The sequence below is a fragment of the Simochromis diagramma genome, unplaced genomic scaffold (genome assembly GCF_900408965.1).
Source record: "Simochromis diagramma unplaced genomic scaffold, fSimDia1.1 OVJJ01000024.1, whole genome shotgun sequence".
In the NCBI taxonomy this organism is placed as follows: Eukaryota; Metazoa; Chordata; class Actinopteri; order Cichliformes; family Cichlidae; genus Simochromis; species Simochromis diagramma.
In genome coordinates this window covers 3663927-3686361 of record NW_024387332.1, presented here as the reverse complement: position 1 = coordinate 3686361, position 22435 = coordinate 3663927, and the positions used below count along the sequence as shown (strand labels likewise).

The following is a 22435-nucleotide window of genomic DNA, read 5'->3' as shown; positions in this document are numbered from 1 at the left end:
ATTCCACTTCTGTCCTGCTGTAACCGAGAAGGGTCTGGCTGCAGCCACCGGGGACCGCCATATTGGTCGTGTCCAAATTCATGGCCTGCATCCTCCTGAGGCCGCATTTGTAGACTGATTACGTCACAGCGACGTGCCGAAGGCTGTCCAAATTCGTAGACTCCTCCGAATGCAGCCGACAAATGCGTCCTCCTTTTCCCCGAATTTGAAGGATGGGTTGGGTGTGTCCTTCGTGGCCTACCACATCCCAGAATTCATAGCACGGCCCAGCCAAACTCCAGTTTTCAATAATGGCGGCTGCTACTAAGTTTTAAAATTACTCATACTAATCTTTCTGGGTCACAAAATAAACTTTTAACATATTTTCAGGCGAGAAAGTAGCTGTGTAAACATCAAATATCTGCTCGGTTTATCAAGTTATCGCATATTTGCAAAAGTGCTTCGACGTTTTCGGAGGCGTCTGCTACCCACCAGCTCGATAGCTAGCCGGGAGCTCGAGGGTCACTGATGCCGCCGAGAACGGCACAACTCCCGGCACATCATTTTCAGATCACCGCGGACTTTCGCTACTTGGGTTAAACGTAATATATAAGTCACTTAGACAACCTAAAAACCCACGGCCCACGAAGGCCGGGTCCTCAGAAGGATGCAGCCCATGAATTTGGACACGACCATTGGGACCTCCACAGTAACCGGAAACACGTGACCTCCACAGTAGGCGGAAACACGTGACCTCCACAGTAGGCGGAAAGACGTTCTTTTTTTTCTTTTTTTGGTCTGGTTCCTGCATGGATCATTAACCTTGCAAATCGATCGTAAAGGTTGGTACAGAGTCATCCATGTATAAATTCGCCGTTAATAATTATATAATTCTAGGAATCATCTACTTTGCTTACACTGATTACGTTGGCACTTTGTTAGCATTACAACTGTCATACCCTCGAGGTATCTAAACTTTAGTAAGGAATGTGTGTACTTTTGACACCTCTGGTTAGCATTTAGTGGTCCCTTTCAAACGTATTTGATTTTTGCTTGTTATTGAACAAATTCACTTCACTGCTTTTCACTATCTGACATCAATACACATTCCATTTACTGCATATTGCGCTTTATTCATGTCTTCATGTCTCTCATTCCACCTGCATCAACATTGTAAAGTTTGTCACAAAGAGATTTATACATTTATAAATACTAATATTCTCTATGCCATTCTGTTCTGCATTTTTATTGCCCAGATTTGAGTTAGCCTTTGTTAAATTGTCTGTTATATGTCAATAGATACGTATGTCACAAATAAAAGTGTCTTGTAAATTAGGTTTTTGTAATGAATTTTCTCCCAAATCTCTTCCATGCTAACTGTAACGTGTTATTTCTGCTAAAACCTGAACATAAATGTGTATATGGTGTTTATCTGTTTTTCTCTCTGTTTTAGATGCACATATCAATTTGGAATTCTGCCACCAAGCCAGAATTGCAGGAATGCACCACGTGTTGGCTGTTTCACTGCCCTCTGTGCCCCCCTTTCAGCCCTACTTTCAGGGCAAAGATCGAGGAGCATATAAATGGACACATTAAAAGTGCTTTGCCTTTCAAAGGTATGTTGGTATTAAATATCATAGTTAAAGTTATAAATATGCACTTCTTTTCAGCACCTCTGCAGTCTCTTTGTTGACTTAAAAGTTTCTTTTCATATTGTACAGTTCAGTGCATTCATCAGCGAGAGAAAAAAGTGTTTTCATTAAATATTTTTTTTCTTGTTCACCACATTTCCTGACAGCTCTTGTGATCCACACCATTTTGCTTTCATTATTGAGGATGGCTTGAATATTTTTGTTAATATGTAGGATCTGATTGTTAGATAAACTGATTGCATTCTATACAACTACATTTAAATTACATGTGGGGTTCTTTCTTTTTTTTCTCTCTCGTATAGACAAAATGATATGCCGGTGCACTTTCACTGCCGTGTCTGTTACATGACAATCATACAGCGTGGGGATATGGCAAGTCAATTATTGTCATGTCAGCATTCAGGACTACTCCCCACTGAACTCTCCGTGGAGCCCCATCTCCCTCTCGATGTCTTCTCTCCAGCATCTAAACCATTTTCTGAATCTTTGGTAGAACACTCATGTGCTCTACCCTCTGTGCTAAATGAAACTGTGGCTTGTGGAAAGTCCATGAAAATGAAATGCCCTCACTGTGGTCTTAGTCTTCTTACAAAAAAACTTCAGGGCTCACATGATGAGGAGGCATTCAAACAGATCAATAGATGTTTGCCTGGCCTGTCATCTGCAGTGTTTTTGTGTAGAGGGACTTCTTCCTCTTTGTTTTTCAGTTTGCAGAGGACATGGAGCTCTTTTTAAAAGCATGTGCTGACGAGCAGAGACTACGGGTCAATGCGATGTTTGACACTTATGGACAGATGAAGGCATTGTCTGTTTGTTTGTGTTTTTTATTTGTTGTTGTGGGGTGTTTTTTTTTGCAGTGTACAGAATTCCAATTAAGCTTATTATAAAATGTTGTTCACTTGTTTTATGTCCATACTTATAGTAAATTTTTTACTGTAAATGTAACAGCATTGTTTATACTTGTAACTTCAAAGTAAAAAGCTTACAGTTGCTATTAACAGTAATGTATTATCCTGTAATCAATCATATTTTTATACATGTTACAAATTAACCCTCTGGGCTCTATCCTGGCCATTTGTGGCCACTTCACTTGTTTTTTTTTTTAACTACTACACTGCAGTGGACCAAAAGAATGACACAGGTTTGATCTTAAGGATCTAATAGTTGTGTGTGTTTGTGCATGACATTGCAACACAAATATGTATTTGCAAGATAGACTGGAATAAATTATGATGCATCAAATATTACACAGGCTGCAGTGAGTTTTTGTTGATACAGACTATTGAGCTTTGAGTTTCCCAGTCAAACTTAGCTTTGACCGCATGCTAACACTGTTACTCTTCTATATATTTCATAACAAGACACCATAGCCAAAATATTAACAAAATATATATTAATAAAAGATTCAAAGCTGCAACACATGCTGTTAGTAAATGTGCACCTTTATGCAGGTGCAGAAAGTGCTGCTGCTGTAAGTAAGCCAAACAGCTTCCAGATCACTTATTTTTCTGGAAAGATGGCAAGAAGGGCATCACTGCTCATTTCTACAATCTCCCAGATCTTGGAATACAATGCCTTTGGCCCATGAAAACCACGTCACAGTAGTAGGAGTCCACTAAAACCTACAAATGAAGAGTGATCCTGGAAGAAATAGGGCGCACACTAGTGACCTCAACAATTGCAAGACAGCCTTGTCCCCGATGCTTATATGAAATTTATATGAAATATGAAATTTATATAATATTTTTATATTTTCATGGACCGGCCTTTAAGGTGTTGCAGATAAATACAACAAAATAAAATGATACAAACAAAGACAAAAACGATGGTATTTTGTAAATACAATAATAAACGCGAATTCGGCTGTGTAATTGTGTAACTTTATGAGCAGCGTCCTTCTGAAATGCGCACTTCTTGTGTTTTTTTTTTTATTCATTTTTAGACAGCGATGAGATCATCTGCAAACTCTACAGAGGCCCAGAGTTACTGTTAATATCAAAAATATAACGCTGTCCTTTGAGATTTTAACATAAGACTGTGAGTGTAATGGATCTAAACTGTTTAAATCTTCAGAGCGCTCTACAGCCTGGTAACATGGAAACTTTAAAAACAGCAGCAGGTTTTAGTAGTGTAGTCTAATTTGTTCTTTTCATTTAATAATAGAGTCCATATTATATCAACAGCTACATTCACCCTGGAGAGAAACTAGTGAGGGAGACCATCAGGACCAAGCTGGGTTTCCTGGGTCCAGAGGTTTGGAGAAACTTTTTGCCTTTCTTTCATCACAGCTGTCCTGCGCCAGAAGTTCTGTTGACCCACTGAGAGAGGCTTCATTTACAAAACAACAGGAACACTGAAGCTCATCGCACTGATCAAGCAGGACTCTTCACCAGCAGCTCCCTCACAGGGAAATCTTCAGCACTCCTCCGTAGGCCCGCCCCAGGAGATGGATAAACCCAGCATTTCATGAACACTGTGATGGAGACCTTTGGTTTGTGTAATGTTATAAATACTCAGATACTCCCCAGAGGCTCCGGACTTTTACATAAAGATATTATATTCAGTCCTGTAGAAAGTTATATATTTAAAAATATGATCCTCTCTGGTTACTCTGGTATGAATAACTCTGAATTACTTTATGGTAAATAACACACTATCTGCAAAAAACTGTGAAAGAATTCCAGATGACAAGTTTGTAGTTAAACATACAAGTGACGACCTTTGACCTTCATCAGGTTTTATTTAATTGTGTTAGAGAAAATCTCATATGCTCTTCATGCAGCTGAGTACATCAAGTGTTTAAAACGGAAGCTGTGCAGGTCTGAGATCAGCAGCTTTGTGAAACACCAAACTGAGGTCCTGTTAATGCTGATATATGTGACACAGTTACAGGTGTGATTAATCCTTTTGTTTTTTTGTCTTTAACTTTATCAATAAAACAGCTGCAGCTTTCACTACAGCACATGTGGTACTTTAACCTTTGTACTGTTTTCATCAGTTCATTTTGCAGTTAAAATGTGAACACGTTGGATGATCTGTCTGCTGTCACTGGGTGGTGCTGAGGTCTGAATCTGAGGACAGCTCCTGTAATCACAAAGAGAACAGAACCATCACAAACTCAAATATAAATTTTATCCCTCAAAATTGAAATAAAGCAGATTCTTCTGTCCTCACACACTCAGGATCTGAAGTTCTTCTTACATTTTTTTCAGTATTACAGTACACTACAGTACTTTAATCCATAGTTCCTGATTAATGAGGAGTTACTGAAGTACAAGCTTTTAAAAATGGTGTTACTGTCTTTACAGATGTGGCAAGAGACTGAAAACATGTTGTTTGCACATATTTAATATTCAGCTCTGCACAGGAGCTGCAGCAGGGTGCAGCCTGGTGCTTTTACAGTATAATACTTGTAATAAAAGTACAGGAACAGTAATTAGTGACTGAGTAGCCCGGGGCGTTTCTCTCGATTTCTTTAGTAAATTCATTTACCTGCACAGATTAGCTAAACGAACCCTGACAGCCGAGTGCTCATTTTAGCTAGCTAAGGTCTCAGGAGCTAGCTAAGGACGGTAGTTACTGAGTAGCTTACAAACAGATTTAACTTACCGAAAAAGTGCAGCGGGGCCTCGGGTCCTTCTGTTGGGTAGTCCAGTTTACTGAAGAACACCTCAGGCTGTCAGGTTAAAACACTCGGTCGTGTTTTCGTAGCGTAAACGCTGGCCCTCCTCTCAGAGCCTACGCTCTATCTGCTATTCCCGGACAAAGATACGCAAGTTTCTCCGTGACTGCAGCTGCCAGTCAAAGCTGTTATGATGACGTTTCACCCCCAATTTAACATCACCGCGGTAGGAATTAGAATCAAACTTATGGGAGAGGAGACCCCTTGGACATAAATCAGCGTGATGAGAATTATTGACAACAAAAGAAAGAATCTTTGGAAAAAAAATTATCTGAGGAGAATAAATTTATTTTAGTCTGACCCCAGTCCCATCCGCTAACATGGAAGAGGCGGGGTTTATGACCTATACTGCAGCCAGACACCAGGGGGCGATAGAGACGTTTTGGCTTCATTTTGGCTGTAACCAATGACTGTCATTGGCTGTAACCCGATAACAAAGACACAGTCACGCCCATGCAGGAAATGGGTGTGTTTGTTTAAATCTCAGAGTAAGTTACAGCCAGCTGAATTGCTTAGACTTCTTGTGAGCAGGCAGTTTGATGTGAAACTGAGGCAGGAACAATGTGCCTTCTGCTGGTCTTGGGTCTTGCTATAGCTGTTGCTTATTTTTACCGTGAGATTGTAGTGAAAGGAAAGAGGTGCACAAGCAAAGCAAAGCTACATGGGAAAACTGTGATTGTGACTGGTAAGTAAAGGCTGTGTTTTGTGGCCACTGTGTTGCACTATGTCTCTCTGATGAGCAGAATAAAAGCTTTTTCACCTGCAGGCAGCAACACGGGTATTGGGAAGACCACAGCCTTAGATCTGGCTAAAAGAGGAGCTCGGGTGATTCTGGCCTGTCGCAGCAAGCAGCGAGGAGAGGCTGCACTTGAAGAAATCAAGAGGGTGAGTAGATATTTAACCAAGCAAAAGACCCATATCTGTCCTAAATAACTTGCAATGTTATCTAGTATGTACATTATTGATAGGTTTGTAGCTTAAACCTATTCGCTGGAACATTCAAGACAATTCAGCTGCACAACAAAGCAAGACACGAGTTGGCAAAGTTCTTTATGTTTCTCGTGCACGGGAGAGAACTGGACAAACGCTTGACCCCAGTTTCTCTCGTCCGTTAGGTTACATGAATATACATAGGTTCATTAACATATGACGTATACATACACACAAAGAGTACCTTGTCTGTGCGTTGTGTAAGTGTGTGTGTGTGTGGGGGGGTCAGAGTGTGACCCCATAAACGACTTCCCTAAACCTGCTGGTCTGGAAGTCCAGCAGTTCATCTAAACAAAAGGCACTTATACTTAAACAGATATACGTGTGTTTGCTATACCATATATCAGAAGAGAAGATACAACCTTGCTCATGATCCCAAGAGGTGTGTGATCTATGCTAGAACAAGACTCTGGAGAGGAGTAAACGCACCCCCCTCTTCATGCTACACAGAGTTGTTACAGACCTCCTAGGATGAGACATTCTTTCAATCTACAAATGGTTATATACTTCTAAGCATATATAAATATATATTTCTAAGCATAAATGACAATCCAACAATACAAATCTAACAATTATTGTACAGGTTATACCAGGCTCATTCATGACAGTAGATGGACATTGTAAAATAGTTATGTGCTCAATGAGTTTTTCATGTTTTCTGCAGGACAGCGGGAACAACCAGGTGGTGTTCATGCAGCTAGATCTGGGGAGTCTAAAGTCTGTTCGCAGTTTTGCTGAAAACTTCCTGAAATCTGAACCCCGACTGGACATCCTCATCAATAATGCAGGTTTGGCTGTCCATTGCAACTTCATGTCATATGAACAGAGAACTGTGTCAGTGTCTGTCGTCATTGGTTATTATATTTATATTATTATAAAGATATTTATCTCTAGAGTATAAAGGATTTTATACATTTAATGGATAACATGGTGAGCTTTGGAAAGCGGTTAAAACTGTTTTCCAGTCACTTTAGCACACTATGTAAAGAATACAGAGAAAGAAGGCTACACAGTTATTACACAACATCCATCCCAGTTCACAGAACTGCTTCTATGTCAACTTTGCAAGGTTATGATCCTCGTGCTGCCGATTTTGAACATTCAGGGTTGCAATGAAATACAGAAAGAAGTCAGTCAGTTCTGATACACTTAAACGTGCACTTCTAGAGAATCAGGATTCTGTTGACTATTCCTGTGGCCTGAACTTATCTGACTTACCTAACTATCTACTCTACTGTGATCAGATGTTTAAAAGTCTTGCTTGTTTAGATCTTAACACATCTTGAAACAAGATAAAAGTTTTCTCCATGTTTTGTCCAGGTGTGCAAATGCAGGGTCGCACAGCGGACGGACTGGGCCTGATGTTTGGTGTCAACCACATTGGTCACTTCCTGTTAACGAATCTGCTGCTGGAACAGCTGAAGGCGTGTGGACCAAGTAGGGTGGTCAACGTGTCATCTATGGCACATTACTTTGGAAAAATTGATTTTGACTGCCTTAACACTCACAAAGCTCTTGGACTGGGGACCTCATTCATGGAGGTCCTTCAGTACTATTCTGATAGCAAGTTGTGCAATTACCTCTTCACCCTTGAGCTGGCCAAGAGACTGAAGGGTACCAATGTCACCTGCTACAGCCTCCATCCAGGTCAGTGGGCATGGCACCAATATTCCCCATCAGTTCATGCAAACAAACACCGAATTAATGTATAGTACACACACTCGGTATACACTTTAAGTTCTGATCCTACATGATTTAGAAACTGAAGCAGATCTAACCAGCTTTCCCTTCAAGTTAAAGTTGTTCTTCTATTTTTGCAGGAGCCATCAACTCTGAACTGGCCAGGAATATAAACTCGACTTTGCAATTATTCCTGAAGCCCCTCACTGCTTATTTTTTCAAGAACACAGAGCAGGGATGCCAGACCACCCTGCACTGTGCCCTCCAGGAGGGGATTGAACCGTTCAGCGGACGTTTCTTCTCCAACTGCACAGTGAAAGAAGTTTCTGACAAAGCTAAGGATGATGCAGCATCAAAGAAGCTCTGGGAGCTCAGCGAGAGACTATGTGGCCTTGCATAAAAATAGTTAATAGTGTGAAGTTTTCACTGTTTCTGTGATACTTATAGATGAAGTCTTTGCCTGATTTTGTTTCTCAACCAAACAAAAGCCAGAATGACTGGACTGATTTTCAGTAAACATAATTGACTTGTTTTTACAGTAATGATCAGATGTTCACTTTGGTAATTATTCTGTGCACTGAGTGCATAAGATGTATACACTTAGATAAGGCTTTGTAATAAACCAGAGTGACTGGTTTATTTTTGCACCACAGTAAACAATCTTCAATCTCAGCAAGTCCAGACTGTCTCGAAGTCACTAAAAAAAGCAGGTTTCAAATAACTAGTTTGGTTAGCTGAGTGATCCTGGTTTCACTGGTTGAGTAGGTGGAGTAGCAGAGTGGTGTTGTCATGACAGGTTTTACATAATAAACATCTACATGTGACTACAGCAAGTTTTTGAATTTTTATTGCATACAGCTAATAATCAGTTTATTCAAACGTTTACTCTTTCAGAAGACTAACTGGAAGCTTGAGCTGCTACGTTGTTTCTAATCTCAAATCTCCACCTTTATTTTGAATTGTCTGAAGACAAAAACAAAAAACACCTGTGTCCAATATCCCTTCTCTCCTTTTTCATTTTTAATCCCCTGTATCGTTAAAAACAAACCAGCTCAAAACATTAAAAATTCAGGTAAACAAAACTGTTTCATGGTTTGCTAATTACAGTCACAGACACTTTTTCCCACACGTGGAAATGGCACGTGGGGTATGTGACGGCACGACACAACGAACAGAGGAAAAAACGGCTCAAATACACAGAGGGATAACGAGGGAAGCAAAACTAAATACACTGAACACAGATCAAGGAATGTCAAAATAAAACAGGAAACATGAGCCTGGAGTCATCTATGTGACAGTATTATATCATACTTGTAGCACCACTTACTAATCATCTTTCACTCTACATGAAATTTTATTTGGTGGTTCCACATATGATATATATACATCACTGTGACGTATGGGTAGAGGGTATTCTCCATCACCACCTAGTGGGCATAGGAGGCATTCAGTAGTAAAAGGACGCAACACCCAATCAGCATTATGGAGCAAATGGTAAATGGACTGGTTCATACATAGCACTTTTCTACTGTGAGCACTTGAAGTGAAGTGAAGATGATTGAACACAACTTACCTCATTCACCCATTCATACGGGCACTTTTTCTGTGTGTTTTTTTTTTTGGTCACTAGAATTTGGAGTGTTGTTGTCATGATTATACTGTATCATGGTTTAAGCATTTCAGCCACTGTAAGTGCTGAACAAGTCATGACACATATGTACAGCCAGTGGGCCTACCCTCATCACACGTCTGAGTACGTGGCTCTTGTATGAATGATAATCTTTCAATCAAGGTATCAATTTAGGAAACTGAGCTAAGGATGTTTTTAAATGACACTGCACATAAAACAACACAGGGTGCATGCTTACACTGTTATTCATACTTTCTACTTACTCTCATCCTCCTCACCAGGAGGTCACAAATTCAACAAAAACAGGTCCTTAGTTCAGTTCAAGAGTGCAGACCTTCCAAAGTGTTTTTCTTATGGTATGACAACAGTGAGTATGAGAACAACTGAGAAGAACATAGAAACACACAGTTTATGAGAAATGTGAACCACTAACCTATAATAAAATATTCAAATATAAATATGGAGAGAGAAGGAATTGTATCAACTGGTATCAATGATCATTTTAAAAGGTGTCGGGAAAGGTCGAGGGATTAAGCATATATTCCCTGAAAAGCCTTTAGCTAAACCAAAATGCTGCAGCAAGAATGCTGACAGGGATTAGACAGAGAGATATTCCTCTTCTATTGGCTATATTCCTATATTCTTCTTCATTGGCTCCCTGTTAAATCCAGAATTGAATTTAAAATTCTTCTCCTCAAACACAAGGAGAAGGTCTTGAATATTCAGGCTCCATGTTATCTTAATGACCTTATAGTACCATATGACCCCATTAGAGCACTTCACTCTCAGACTGCAGGCTGACTTGTTGTTCCTAGAGTATTTAAAACTAGAATGGGAGGCAGAGCCTTCAGCTTTCAGGCCCTTCTTCTGCAGAACCAGCTCCCTGGTTGGATTTGGGAAACAGACACCCTCTCCGTCTTTCCTTTTTGATCAAACATATAGTTAGGACTAGATCAGGTGACCTTGAGTCCTCCCTTAATTATGCTTAAAAAGGCTATGCAGCTGGAGGCTTCACATGATGCACTGAGTGTTTCTTTTTCACTCACCATGTGTTTGTAAACCACTCTGCATTTAACCTGTAGTTATTACACACAAAATAAACTTTTAAGATATTTTGAGGCATGAATGTAGTTGTGTAAACGTCAAATATCTGCTCGGTTTACAAGACATCACATATTTGCAAAAGTGCTCCGATGTTTTCGGAGATCTGACACCCACCATCTCAAAGCTAACGGGAGGTCGAGGCCTACTACAGTTTGTTTTGCGAGATCTCGTTTACATGATGGATGACAGGTTTCAAAGTAAAACAAAAGTCACTCTGTGAGCACAGCTTTTTTTTTCTGTGGAGAATACGCTGCTGTGTCACTGTGACTACTCTACATGCTAATGAGGGATGGTTTCACACAAAGGCGACCTTCTGCTCCTACGTTAATGAGAAGAGTGCAGTGCCATAGCAAAAGAGTGTTGTTTAGTATGAACGTTCCTTTTTAGAGTCAGATAAACCAAACCACTTTTTAAGAGCTATCAAGATTATAATATGTCAGTTAAAATACAGATTCATGAAATCCCATTTTCCTTTACTGACTGACACAACCATGTCTTTTAAAAAAAAATTTAAGTACTTAAACCTCTTGTGATTTCAAAGGGTCTCAGCTCTTACAAGACACAAAGAGTTCTCTGGTACCTTGCTGTAACTTTTACTGTACACAGGGAAGGGTTGGAGGGTGGGGGTGTGGGTGATTGGTGTGGAGAGAAAGGAGGGTTTTTTTCCCCCAACTAAGGATTAACTAATTGTTAAATAATTCATATTACAGTGACAGGACTGACAGGAATCATGACAGTAGCAATATCAAGTTTGCTGTATTGTTATCTACCATCCACCTAAATCCTAAAATAATCCTGGTCTCAGCTATTGTCACATTTTTGTCAGTTTGTTACCTTCACCTGAAGGTGCTGTTAAGCAAGAATTAATTGATTAATAATGATAAGCACAAGCCAACGTTCTGTTTAAAATCATTAACAGACTCCTTAGTGCTGATCTAGCTTCTTTTCCTGCCAAATCTTCTGATGACTGTGAAAAATTCCTAAATTTCTTTGCTGGCAACATCAGTGATATCACATTACAGTTCAAGTTTAAATTAATCACTTTCATCTAACTCCAGCCCAAATGACTTTAAATCATCCATTGTCTTGATCTGCCAAAAAAACCCTTTCATTTAAGAAATTTTTAATAAATTTATTAATTTGAAAACAAAAATTTCTATGCTTCAATAACCGACAATATTTCATTTGAGTCCTTCTAGATTTATCTGCAGCCTTGCCACTCTCATCAGAAGATTAGAAAATTGGGCTAGCATCACTGGCACTGCTAAAACAAGCTTTTATCATACTTTTCTGGCTGATACTTCGAAATTCATTTTAACCATTTCTGCTCAGCATGACCTTAAGTCTCGAGGACAAAATGCGATATGCTCACTAGGGTGGTTGAGAATGACCAAGCTAAGATCCTGTGAGACCATATACAGATAGACAAACTGGTAACGACTAACCAGCCAAACATATACAAGTGACAGCAACATCAGGGAGAAGGAACATGAGAAGCTTGATAAGTGCCAAGTGCTGAGAGAGGAGATCGAAAGATGTGGAGGGGGAAGGCAACAGTGGACACAGTGGTAACTGGGGGATTTGGGGCAGTGACCTGACCACCAAGTCAGGAAAAAATCCGAGATCTCTGCCCAGAAAAGGGCAACAGAAATACTCTGCAGGACCCTCAAGGCTCCAGACCTGTGGTAGAGGACTTTATCTAAAAAAAACAAAACTTTTCTTTTCAAGAACTGCGGATCTGACGCTGGCGCTGAGTAAATCTGAATGAATGAGAATAGAAACGACAGAGGGCAGCAGAGCGCCTTTGTTGCTGCTGGTTTGCCGCAAATAGTGATAGAAGAAGAGACAGCCGCTTGGTTACGAAGAATTGAGCAGTGTTTGGAAGTGTCGTAATGTCGGCTTTACTATGCCTCATAGCGGGATTCGTATCGTTTTATGTGTTAGTTTATTACTGTGTGTTCAGATCCGCGAGATGCTCCAGTTCAGTGAAGCTTAAGGGCAAGACGGCCATTGTTACAGGTAACACGTCCCACTGTCCGCTCATATCATCAACTGTAAACACAGTCACTAACTCACGTAAGTTGCGCAATCTTACCATTGTCCAGTCAGGTCCCAGCTTACTGCTGGTTTGAGTAAAAGTCAGCAGTGATACTTGAAAAATCGCAAAGTCCTTTTAGAATCAGCCGAAAGGGACATACTCCTTCTGAATGATAAAACTATGTTTCTGAAACAACTGTTACCGACGGGCTGTGTCTCTATTTCAAAATGAAAACAAAGATGGCAGTTCGCTGCCTGTTGTAAAAAGGACTTATAAATTAGTTAACGTCTTTGAAAATCGTTCATCATTAAGTAGAGGGATTTTTGCCATGCTGATGTTTAAAATAGTCTTCGAAGATTGTAAAAATGTATTCGGAATCGGAGTAAAAGTTGTGAAACTAGCTTCGTTTTTTTCCCAGGTATCAATTGTTTATTCTTTTATAGGAAAAATAAAACAAAAAACTATTAGTTTTAAATGGTTAGCTCTGTGGGTGGTCTGAAAAGCAAAGTGAAACATTTGTGACTTCAAGATGATTAGCAGAGGACTCGGTGTCCACCTGAGCCACAGCTACACTGGAATAGTTGGGAAAAATCCTCCCATGTCAGTTCCTAATGAACTCATAAGATCATCATCATCATCATCATCACTACTGAGGTCAAGTAAAAGTGACAAGAATAGTTCATAAGTAACTGTGGCTGGTGAAAATGTGGTCACTAGCCAAAAAGGGCTAATAGCTGGACAAAAACTGAATATGGGACCACAACTCATGGTGTTTATATTAACTACCTTATAATACAATACAATAGAACACAACTTTATTTATATAGCACATTTAAAAAACCAACAGTACACCAAAGTGCTTTACAATAGAAACAGGGAAATTAAGACATGATTAAATAAAAGGCCATTAACAATGTACCACATATGTACAAACAGGTCCATAGATAAAAATGGAGCCAAATATAAAATAGGGGCACTAACTAGATGGAAAAGCTAGGTTAAATAAGTGAGTTTTTAAACGAAATTTAAAAGATAGAATGGATAGCGATGGGAAGGTTGTTCCACAGGTTTGGTGCAACCAGGGCAAAAGCACGGTCACCCCTAGATTTAGGCTGAACCAAGAGTAATTGGGCTGAAGACCTTTTGAACCCACAGTGTCCTCTGAGTTTTTAGCGAGGTCCACCCCTCATGCTTCATGTCTCATTTTTAAATACAAAGGTCAACTGTAAAAACAGATATCTGTACATTTGCACTGTTTTCCACTTTTGATGTGTAATTCTATCACAAGACTGTGAATTTAACTGAACATGTAACAGGTAAAAACAGTCTTAGATTGAATTTTCATTAGATACCCAGAGATAATGCCACTGTATTCACAATGACACCTTTGCCAGTGGTTTGCTGAGATGTTTGAATTGCTTTTCTGAACAGGAAGCAACACTGGCATTGGTAAGTCCACAGCTTTGGAGCTGGCAAAACGAGGAGCCAGGGTGATCCTGGCCTGCCGTAACAAGGAGAGAGGAGAGGCTGCCGCTTACGACATCCGCAGAGTAAGAAGTCAGAGACTGACACACAGCAGGCACTATCCTGTGCCACAGTCAGTTGAGAGAACTAGTTGGTAGTTTCATTTTCTTTCATTTTAACTGAAAAACTTACAGGAGTGTTCACTCAATCACTAAAAATGAGAAAGAGTAAGTTATTAAAAATCAATTTTAGTATATATATTGTGAAAGTTTTTAGACCTTTGTGTTACACTCCGGCCTAGGCAACCGGCGTGCAACTTCCACAAAAATAATCCCAAAACGAAAGTATCGACAACTATTTTCTTTAAAGCAAAATACGATATTTATTTACATCACAACACAAGGCGCCAAACTATTTACAACGGGGGGGAAGATCGCGACCATGACATACTGAAACACAGGGTTTAAATACCTAGAGGGAGCAATCAGGAAATTGACAACAAGAGGGAAACACAGCTGGGGCAACGCTTACACTGACGAGACAGGGACACGTAAATTGAACACACTAAGATAACACAGACTTTCAAAGTAAAACGGGAAACACAACAGTCACGCCAAAACAAAACGCCTAAAACAATACACTGCCAACGCCGAACCGTAACATTTGTCTTTATGCATGCTCAATCATCCAAGTAAGCAAATCTCAGAAAGTTGTTTCGGTTCATCTGGACTTCAGATGAAGTCCAGATGAATCTACTGAGGTGGGCAATGCTTATCACATGCTGCTACCTGCCCAACAGTGAAGCATGGTGTTCGAGGGATTGTCCTGTGGTAGTGCTTGTCAGTAGCAGGAACATGAAGACTGATCACAAATGAGGGAAGGATGAATCCATCCATATACAGAAAGAAACGCACTCCTGAGAGCAGCGACCTATAATTGAGGTTACGAGTAGAAGTAAACAGCAAGGGTAACACTGCAGTGGCCTCTAGCTGTGTTTTAGTGGTTTCAGCCAGAGCCCGTCTCTTTGGTGGAGATGTAGAGTTGGATGTCTCGAAACCACTTTTACGTGGTCTCTTGGTCTCGTCTTGGTCTCGTCTTGGTCTCGACGGACTTTTGTCTTGGTCTTGGTCTCGTTGTCTCGGTCTTGCGTTCTGAAATCGACATAGTGTTCGGGAGATTTGGAGTCAACCATCGGCGGAGCGGGGGGGTGTCTTACTGAGCTTAAGCCCGGGTCATTTTTTCAGAAGCCCGGGGTCTTTTGGAGTGAAATTTGTTTCATCGTTAGATGCCTGACTGACAACTGTATAAAACAAAAAATAAACACAATACTCGAAGCACATAGCGCACAGTCGTAAATTCCCCCTAATTTTGGTATGATCCGAGCTCAGGCACTAGGCGACTGAGCACCGCACTTACACATGTGAGTGAGGGGGGAGAAGCTGCTGCCTGCGAGTTTGCTGCAGACAGAGGAGAGCTTAAGTTTGACCAGGTACCAAAGCAAATCATTCGTACTGTACAAATAATGTAAATATGAAGGTTTATCACAAAAGACTGATATCAAACTGATCACTTGTTTGCGTTACTTGCTCTTCGAGTGAATCAACAAATGGATAAATAAAAAGCCGAACAGCAATGCTGATGTTTTAGAGAGTCTTAGCTTACATTTCATATTTTCAGTTGTTACCCTCCACGGCTAAACAAACTCTCTAAATCTGTTTCAATTGTTTACTGATGAACACAACAATGGACATAAGGAGCTTCTTTCAAAGAAAAAACTCTGGTAGATGTTATTTTATATATTATGCTTTGGATGTTGTTCAGTATATTTCTATGCAAAACAAGAGGAATTTCAATACACAGCAGGATATTCACAGTTGAAACCAGATATTTACACTTTATGGAGAAAACATAAAAACTTTTTTTTTTTTTTTTTACTGTTAAACATCAATTTAGAGTAAACTTGTTTTGTTTTGGATAAATAAATATTGAAATATCTTTTGAATTAGTTAAATGTCAGAATAAAGAGAGACAGAGCTTTATTTTTTTTATCACTTTCATCAAATTTATGAGCACATATACACAAAGTTTATTGTTAATTAATAAGAAAACTGCAGACGATTCCATTCTGAGCTGAAGAAGCTTCTGATTGGTTAGTAGAGTCCACGTGAGTAAATTGGTGACACAGCTGTGGATGCATATAAGGCAAAACACAGAGCCTGTTTCTTTGAAATGGGAAAATCAAGAGATGTCAACCAAAACACCAGGAACAGAACTGTGGAGCTCCATAAGTGCGGCTCAGTTTGAATACAATTTGGTGCCATTTACAATTAAGAAATACAGATAGTTTCTCTCTTTACTCTTAAAGTTAACAAATATGTTTTTTATATTTATCAATCTAAAAAAAAACATTTAGTCTGATTTGATGTTACAATTAAAAAAGTGTTTTTATCTGAAGAGTTTGTAAATATCTGGTTTCAACTGTATATTTGATGATGTTGGTGTTTGGCTTGATTGTAAGCACAAAGAGGGAGAGAGAGGAACAGAGAGGGAGAGAGAGGAGCACAGAGGGAGAGAGAGGAACAGAGAGGGAGAGAGAGGAGCACAGAGGGAGAGAGAGGAACAGAGAGGGAGAGAGAGAGCAGAGAGGGGAGATAGTAACAGAAGAGGATAGAGATGATCAATATTTTATAGATATAGAATAATATTGTTAGAGATAGGGAACTGAGATTTAAGAATTTATCAGCAGGGAATAGATGAACAGAGATGGAGATAGGTAGGCTAGAGTGAGAGACGAGAGATGCAGAGATTTAGAGATAGATTAACAGGGGTGATAGTAGATTAGCCAGAGGGAGAGAGAGTACAGATGATGGTAGAGATAGTATCAGATTTTATAATATATCATATGACATATAGTGTGAGATAGAGTGATCATACGATTTAGTATAGAGTAACAGATATTGATATATATATTATCTATATAGTTAGATAGATTAGCAAGAATTGATATAGTTATTTAACATATATATTATATATATGAGTTAGGCAATATTATAGATATATTACGATTTGATATATTATTTAACATATAGTTATAATATATTTATCATATAGTATATATATGAACTATATTAGATATATTAATGCATATATTATATGATATAGTATCATATATTTATCGGATTATATGAGCAGATATTTATGATTATATAATGAACAAGTATTTAAATATATATATCAAATTAATATGTAGATATAGTAGCACATTGTAATAATTAAGCATATATTTATAATATTTAATTAACATATATTTATAGCTACTTAATCATATATTTTATATTATTTCAGATATTTATATTAGATGATCATATATTTATAATTAGTAACATATATTTAATATATATTATCAATATATTTAGATATATGAACATGGTATGTATTATATATTATCACACCATATGTTATATATATTATCACTATTTATATAAGATAACATATATTTAAGATCTATTATTCATTCTATTATTATAGAGTAATCTATATATTTATATATAATTATCATAGAATTCTATATATATGACTTATCATATATTTATATTATAGTATGTGAGTCACCATATTTATCTCTATGGAGGTCCTACTATGGTCGAATACTATGATCCTCTATTTATAGATTTATAACTTATATGTATCATATTATCCTATATTTATATATATATTATCATTATATTTATATGTAGTAGCAGATATTTATGTATACATCATTATCATATATTTAAGATGATGAGATTAAATGCGAGGCGATATAGGATATGATATTTTAGACATATATTTAGATATATATTACTCATATTTAGTTATCATTTACTCTTATAACTATTACGCATTATATATATATACACATATTTATATCGTATTATCAGATTAGTAGATTACAGATATTAGCATCTATTTATAGACTATTATGACAACATATTTATATATCATATCAATTATATGTATATTAGTTGCAATAGTTCATATATTATTAACATATCTTTATATATATGATCATCTATTTATATAGTATTATTATCAATATATTGTAGTCTATAGGATCATATATTTGGAGATAATATGATTAAACATATATTGCACTATGCTTTATCATAGTATTTATAAAAAAAAAAAATAAAAAAAACATACATAATATTATCCCATAATTTGTCATCTCATATATCCAGATCTTTATTCATCTTATCAATATCTTGTAGATCTCTTATTAGTCACATAATTAGCTCTATGAAATCACATATTATATATACATTATCATATATTTCTGTATATATTCTCATAATCTTATATATATCTTATCCCAATATTATATATATATTAGCATATATTATATATTAGTGATCATAGTCTTTATATATTATTAATCAACCATATTGATATATATATCACAAACATATTTATATCGTCTGATTACTCATAGAGTGATAGAGGAGGAGCAGCGAGGGGAGGAGAATGAGACAGAACAATATGAACAAGACTATACCACTTTTAGTCAAATGTTGTTTACCAAGTATCACGTTCTGGTCCTCTTACTCGTACCTAGTGTTTTTTTAGGTTTGTTATTTTTCAAATTCTATATGTATTAAGTTCTGCCAGCTTGTTTGCCACAACAAGGCTAAATAATATATAAACTTTTCTCAATCTAAATAGTGGACTTTGGTAGAATTAAAAAAATAAGTGTAGTGCAGGTCTATGATGATTTTTAGTGCTAGTTCTGATTCTGGTTCTGTCTTGGTTAAATCCTAAGTAGTCCTGATTTTGAACTGTTGCAGTCCTGTTTTAATTCCGGATCAGTTCTGGGTCTGGTTGAATTGGGGTTTAGTCCTCGTGTCTTGATACAGCCCTGACTTTGTTCTTTCTTGCTGCTTAATTAAAAAACTAGTTTAAGGTGTCCTGCACATGTGATATATATTTTTCCCTATATGAAGTCACTCTTTTTTGAACAAAACTCAAAACAGAGCCTAATAATCTTTCAGTCGTTTCTACCCTCACTTAATTTCCTTTGGCTGCTCAGATCTCACACAGTGGCTCAGCTATGCTCCAATCCCTCCATATTGTGGCCAATCACATGCGAGGATATAGGATAATATCATTATGTGAAAAACAGAGAGGGTGAGAAACGCGACAGTCAAGTGGAGCGTGCGTCTGTCCTCTCAGTAAGTGAGTGAGACCGTAGACAGCGGTGAGGAGGGCTGTGCGAAAGCAAAAACACATAAATATGCCTGACACCCGTAAACGAAGGAGCATCTGGCTGCAGTTTAAAGACTTTTTTTGTCTCGTCTTGGTCTCGATACCCTCTGGTCTTGGTCTTGTCTTGGTCTCGGATTAGTTGGTCTTGACTACAAGTCTATGGAGATGTAAGAAAACAAATGATAAAAATAAACGGTACTTTATTTGTATTCGGTATCAGACGCATGGTTAGCATGTAATTCAACAAGCATCAAACAGACATCAGATCTATTTCTAGCGCTTACATAAGGATGTGTTTTAGGTTTTATTTTCAAATGCACCACCATTGTTCAGTCCTGCCAGATATGTGACAGATCTATCGCAGCCTGTCTTACTCAGCAGTTCTGTCCTGTAGGAGAGCGGCAACAACCAGGTGGTGTTTATGCATCTGGATCTGGCGAGTCTGAAATCTGTTCAGAGCTTTGCTGAAACCTTCCTGAAGACCGAGCCCAGACTGGACATCCTCATTAACAATGCAGGTGGGAATGTTGCCATACAGAGAAATGTCGCTGTCTGTTCTATCGATAGTGACTGAAACTTTGTGTTGCAGGTGTGATGGGCCTGGGATGTACTGAGGAGGGTTTTGGTATGGCGTTTGGTGTGAACCATCTGGGCCACTTCCTGCTCACCAATCTCCTCCTGGAGCGGCTAAAGCAGTGTGGTCCCAGTAGAGTGGTCACAGTGGCTGCACTGCTGCACCACCTTGGAACCATTGACTTCTCTCTGCTTAATTCCCAGAAAGATTTGGTGTCAGGTCAGTCTACCTGGGACAGCTTCCAGGCCTACTGTAACAGCAAACTGTGTAATGTGCTTTTTACCAGGGAGTTGTCCAACAAACTGGAGGGCACCAGTGTCTCCTGCTACTGCCTGCACCCAGGTCAGTGTCTGCTTCCATTTTTGGTGTGAGGCTGTGTGTACCACAAGCAAAAGCTACTACAACACTACATGTCCAAATGAGTACCTCTGAGTTAAGATCTCCTCTGTTCTTCCCAGGAGTCATCTACACAGAGCTGGGTCGCAGTATGAGCCTGTGGCTGCAGCTTCTCATGATGCCTTTTGCAAAGCTGTTCTTCCTCAGCCTTGAGGCGGGGTCACAGACCACCCTTTACTGTGCTCTACAAGAGGGCATTGAGCCCCTCAGTGGACGCTACTTCTCCAATTGTGCGCTGCAACAAGTAGGAGTCAAAGCTCGAGATGATGCCCTGGCAAAGAAGCTGTGGGAAGTGAGCGAGAGGTTATCTGGCTTATCATAAGAGACTCCAGAAAAATTCAAGGACTCTGTGAATACTTTGTAACATAGAGACGATAGCACACCTTTGGTTTTATTATGTGCTATTGCTGGGCTGATGGTATGTCAGGTCTTAAGGTTCTCTGGCATTGTGCTATAATTTCAACATGGGGACCATTTTAGATTCTCAAGTGAATAATATGTTTTTTTAACTGTTGTGTAGAAAGAATATTCTACAGTATGTGTCATGTTGTTTTGTATTAATGAAGTAGATATGTTTTATCATTAAAAGTCATATCTGTGTCTCAGCACTGCAGTGAATTGGGCATTTTGTTTTCACATGACGGTTACATTTTTTTGGACCAGTTAAGCCAGTGGCAACGCCTCGATAAAAGCAACAGAGGAAGAAGGTGACAGTTTGGACAAACTGCTATAGCTTTATGGAGTGGTGCATTTGTTAGCTCCCTTGCCTCGCAGCAAGATGGTTCCCGGCTCAAACTTGACAGTGTGGGGATGAACAAAAGTATTTTACCAGCACAATATAATCTGCAGTATGATCATTGCTTTAACAATGTAACAGATAGCTTTAAGATGGTTATGCATACTGTTATCATATTAATCTTGTATTCCAGATGCAGTTATAACTATTTTATACATATTGCATATCTGTGCTTATTTTGAGTTGATGTTCGGTTCATTAAGGGTCTTAAGCTTCACTGGCGTGACTGTCCAGGTCATTCATGCTGAGGGAAACTAGAACATAGAAGGAATTGCAATACATGCTTACAAAACACTTATATCAGGTCATTTTTATTATCTTTCATATGTTCATATTCTTGTATTGAGTTTTAAGTAGTATCAGTTGGTTAAAACATTTATTCGATTTATATTTCATCTATAAGTTTTAGTAAACTGTTGACACATTTGACAGTGGCCTCTGTTTGACTGTGAGCGTTAGTAGGTGAGAGGTGAGATAGAGTGCCGAGTGAGGTCGTGACATATACACACACACACACATTAGTTAGACTCATTTATAGGTGAGAGGTTAGTCATGTCTGCTTGTAACTGCGAAATTGTCTCTGCAAAAGAGGAACAGTTTCCAGACGAGAACTGGAAGTCAAAGGGTTGACCGGAAATACCGGCCATGAAGATAGAAGACGTTCTTTTTAAACTGTGTTAAAAGTCATTGTGGTTTTGATTTGACGTATGTATATATTCTGTCTGATGACGCATGAGGGGGCGTCATTAAATTCAAACTCTGATGGTATAAAATATCTGTTTATGCTTCGATTAAGTCGAAGATCAATTGCTGTCTGTGTAAGTGATCTTCCCACGCGTGCATTAAAATCATCGTTTGACTTCACCCGGCCGGATCAGTGTGGCTATTCTTCGATCACCTCTTGTACCCCTTCCTCAATATTGAATCCTTAACAACAGCCAGCTGGGTCCTTTCTGCTCGTCCAGTGCCTGTGTGAGTTCTTTTCCAGGTATTCCAGTTTGCTCACACAGTCCCCAGACATGCCTGTTACTTTACTGAAATGGAGACCTGTGTAGCCAGACTCTCACTCAGTGACTCTGAACTGAATAAACAGTTAAAATGCATAAGAATTGGTTCTTTTATAGCATTTTAACCAACATTCACACAAGCACATTTTCTTCTATGTCTAAGTGCTTTTCTCTAACATTCACACTTTTGATTAGGAGATGA

General features: G+C 38.6%; 2 protein-coding genes across 3 annotated transcripts; both read left to right on the top strand.

The window, feature by feature from the left end:
* The first annotated feature begins 5767 nt into the window (after positions 1-5767).
* Positions 5768-8812, top strand: LOC120718095 (dehydrogenase/reductase SDR family member 13-like). Its single transcript, XM_040006429.1, has 5 exons — positions 5768-5998; positions 6080-6198; positions 6968-7091; positions 7624-7950; positions 8124-8812. Exons 1-5 carry the CDS (start codon positions 5875-5877, stop codon positions 8381-8383), a joined length of 954 nt encoding a protein of 317 aa, XP_039862363.1. The 5' UTR covers positions 5768-5874; the 3' UTR covers positions 8384-8812.
* Positions 8813-12525: 3713 nt separating this feature from the next.
* LOC120718094 (dehydrogenase/reductase SDR family member 13-like) lies at positions 12526-22090 on the top strand. Of its 2 annotated transcripts, none has more exons than XM_040006426.1 (5): positions 12526-12793; positions 14187-14305; positions 19855-19978; positions 20050-20376; positions 20493-22090. In XM_040006426.1, exons 1-5 carry the CDS (start codon positions 12610-12612, stop codon positions 20750-20752), a joined length of 1014 nt encoding a protein of 337 aa, XP_039862360.1. In that variant the 5' UTR covers positions 12526-12609; the 3' UTR covers positions 20753-22090. The 2 variants fall into 2 exon arrangements, with proteins under 2 accessions (XP_039862360.1, XP_039862361.1); XM_040006427.1 differs by having other exon boundaries at positions 12531-12736.
* Positions 22091-22435: the final 345 nt, after the last annotated feature.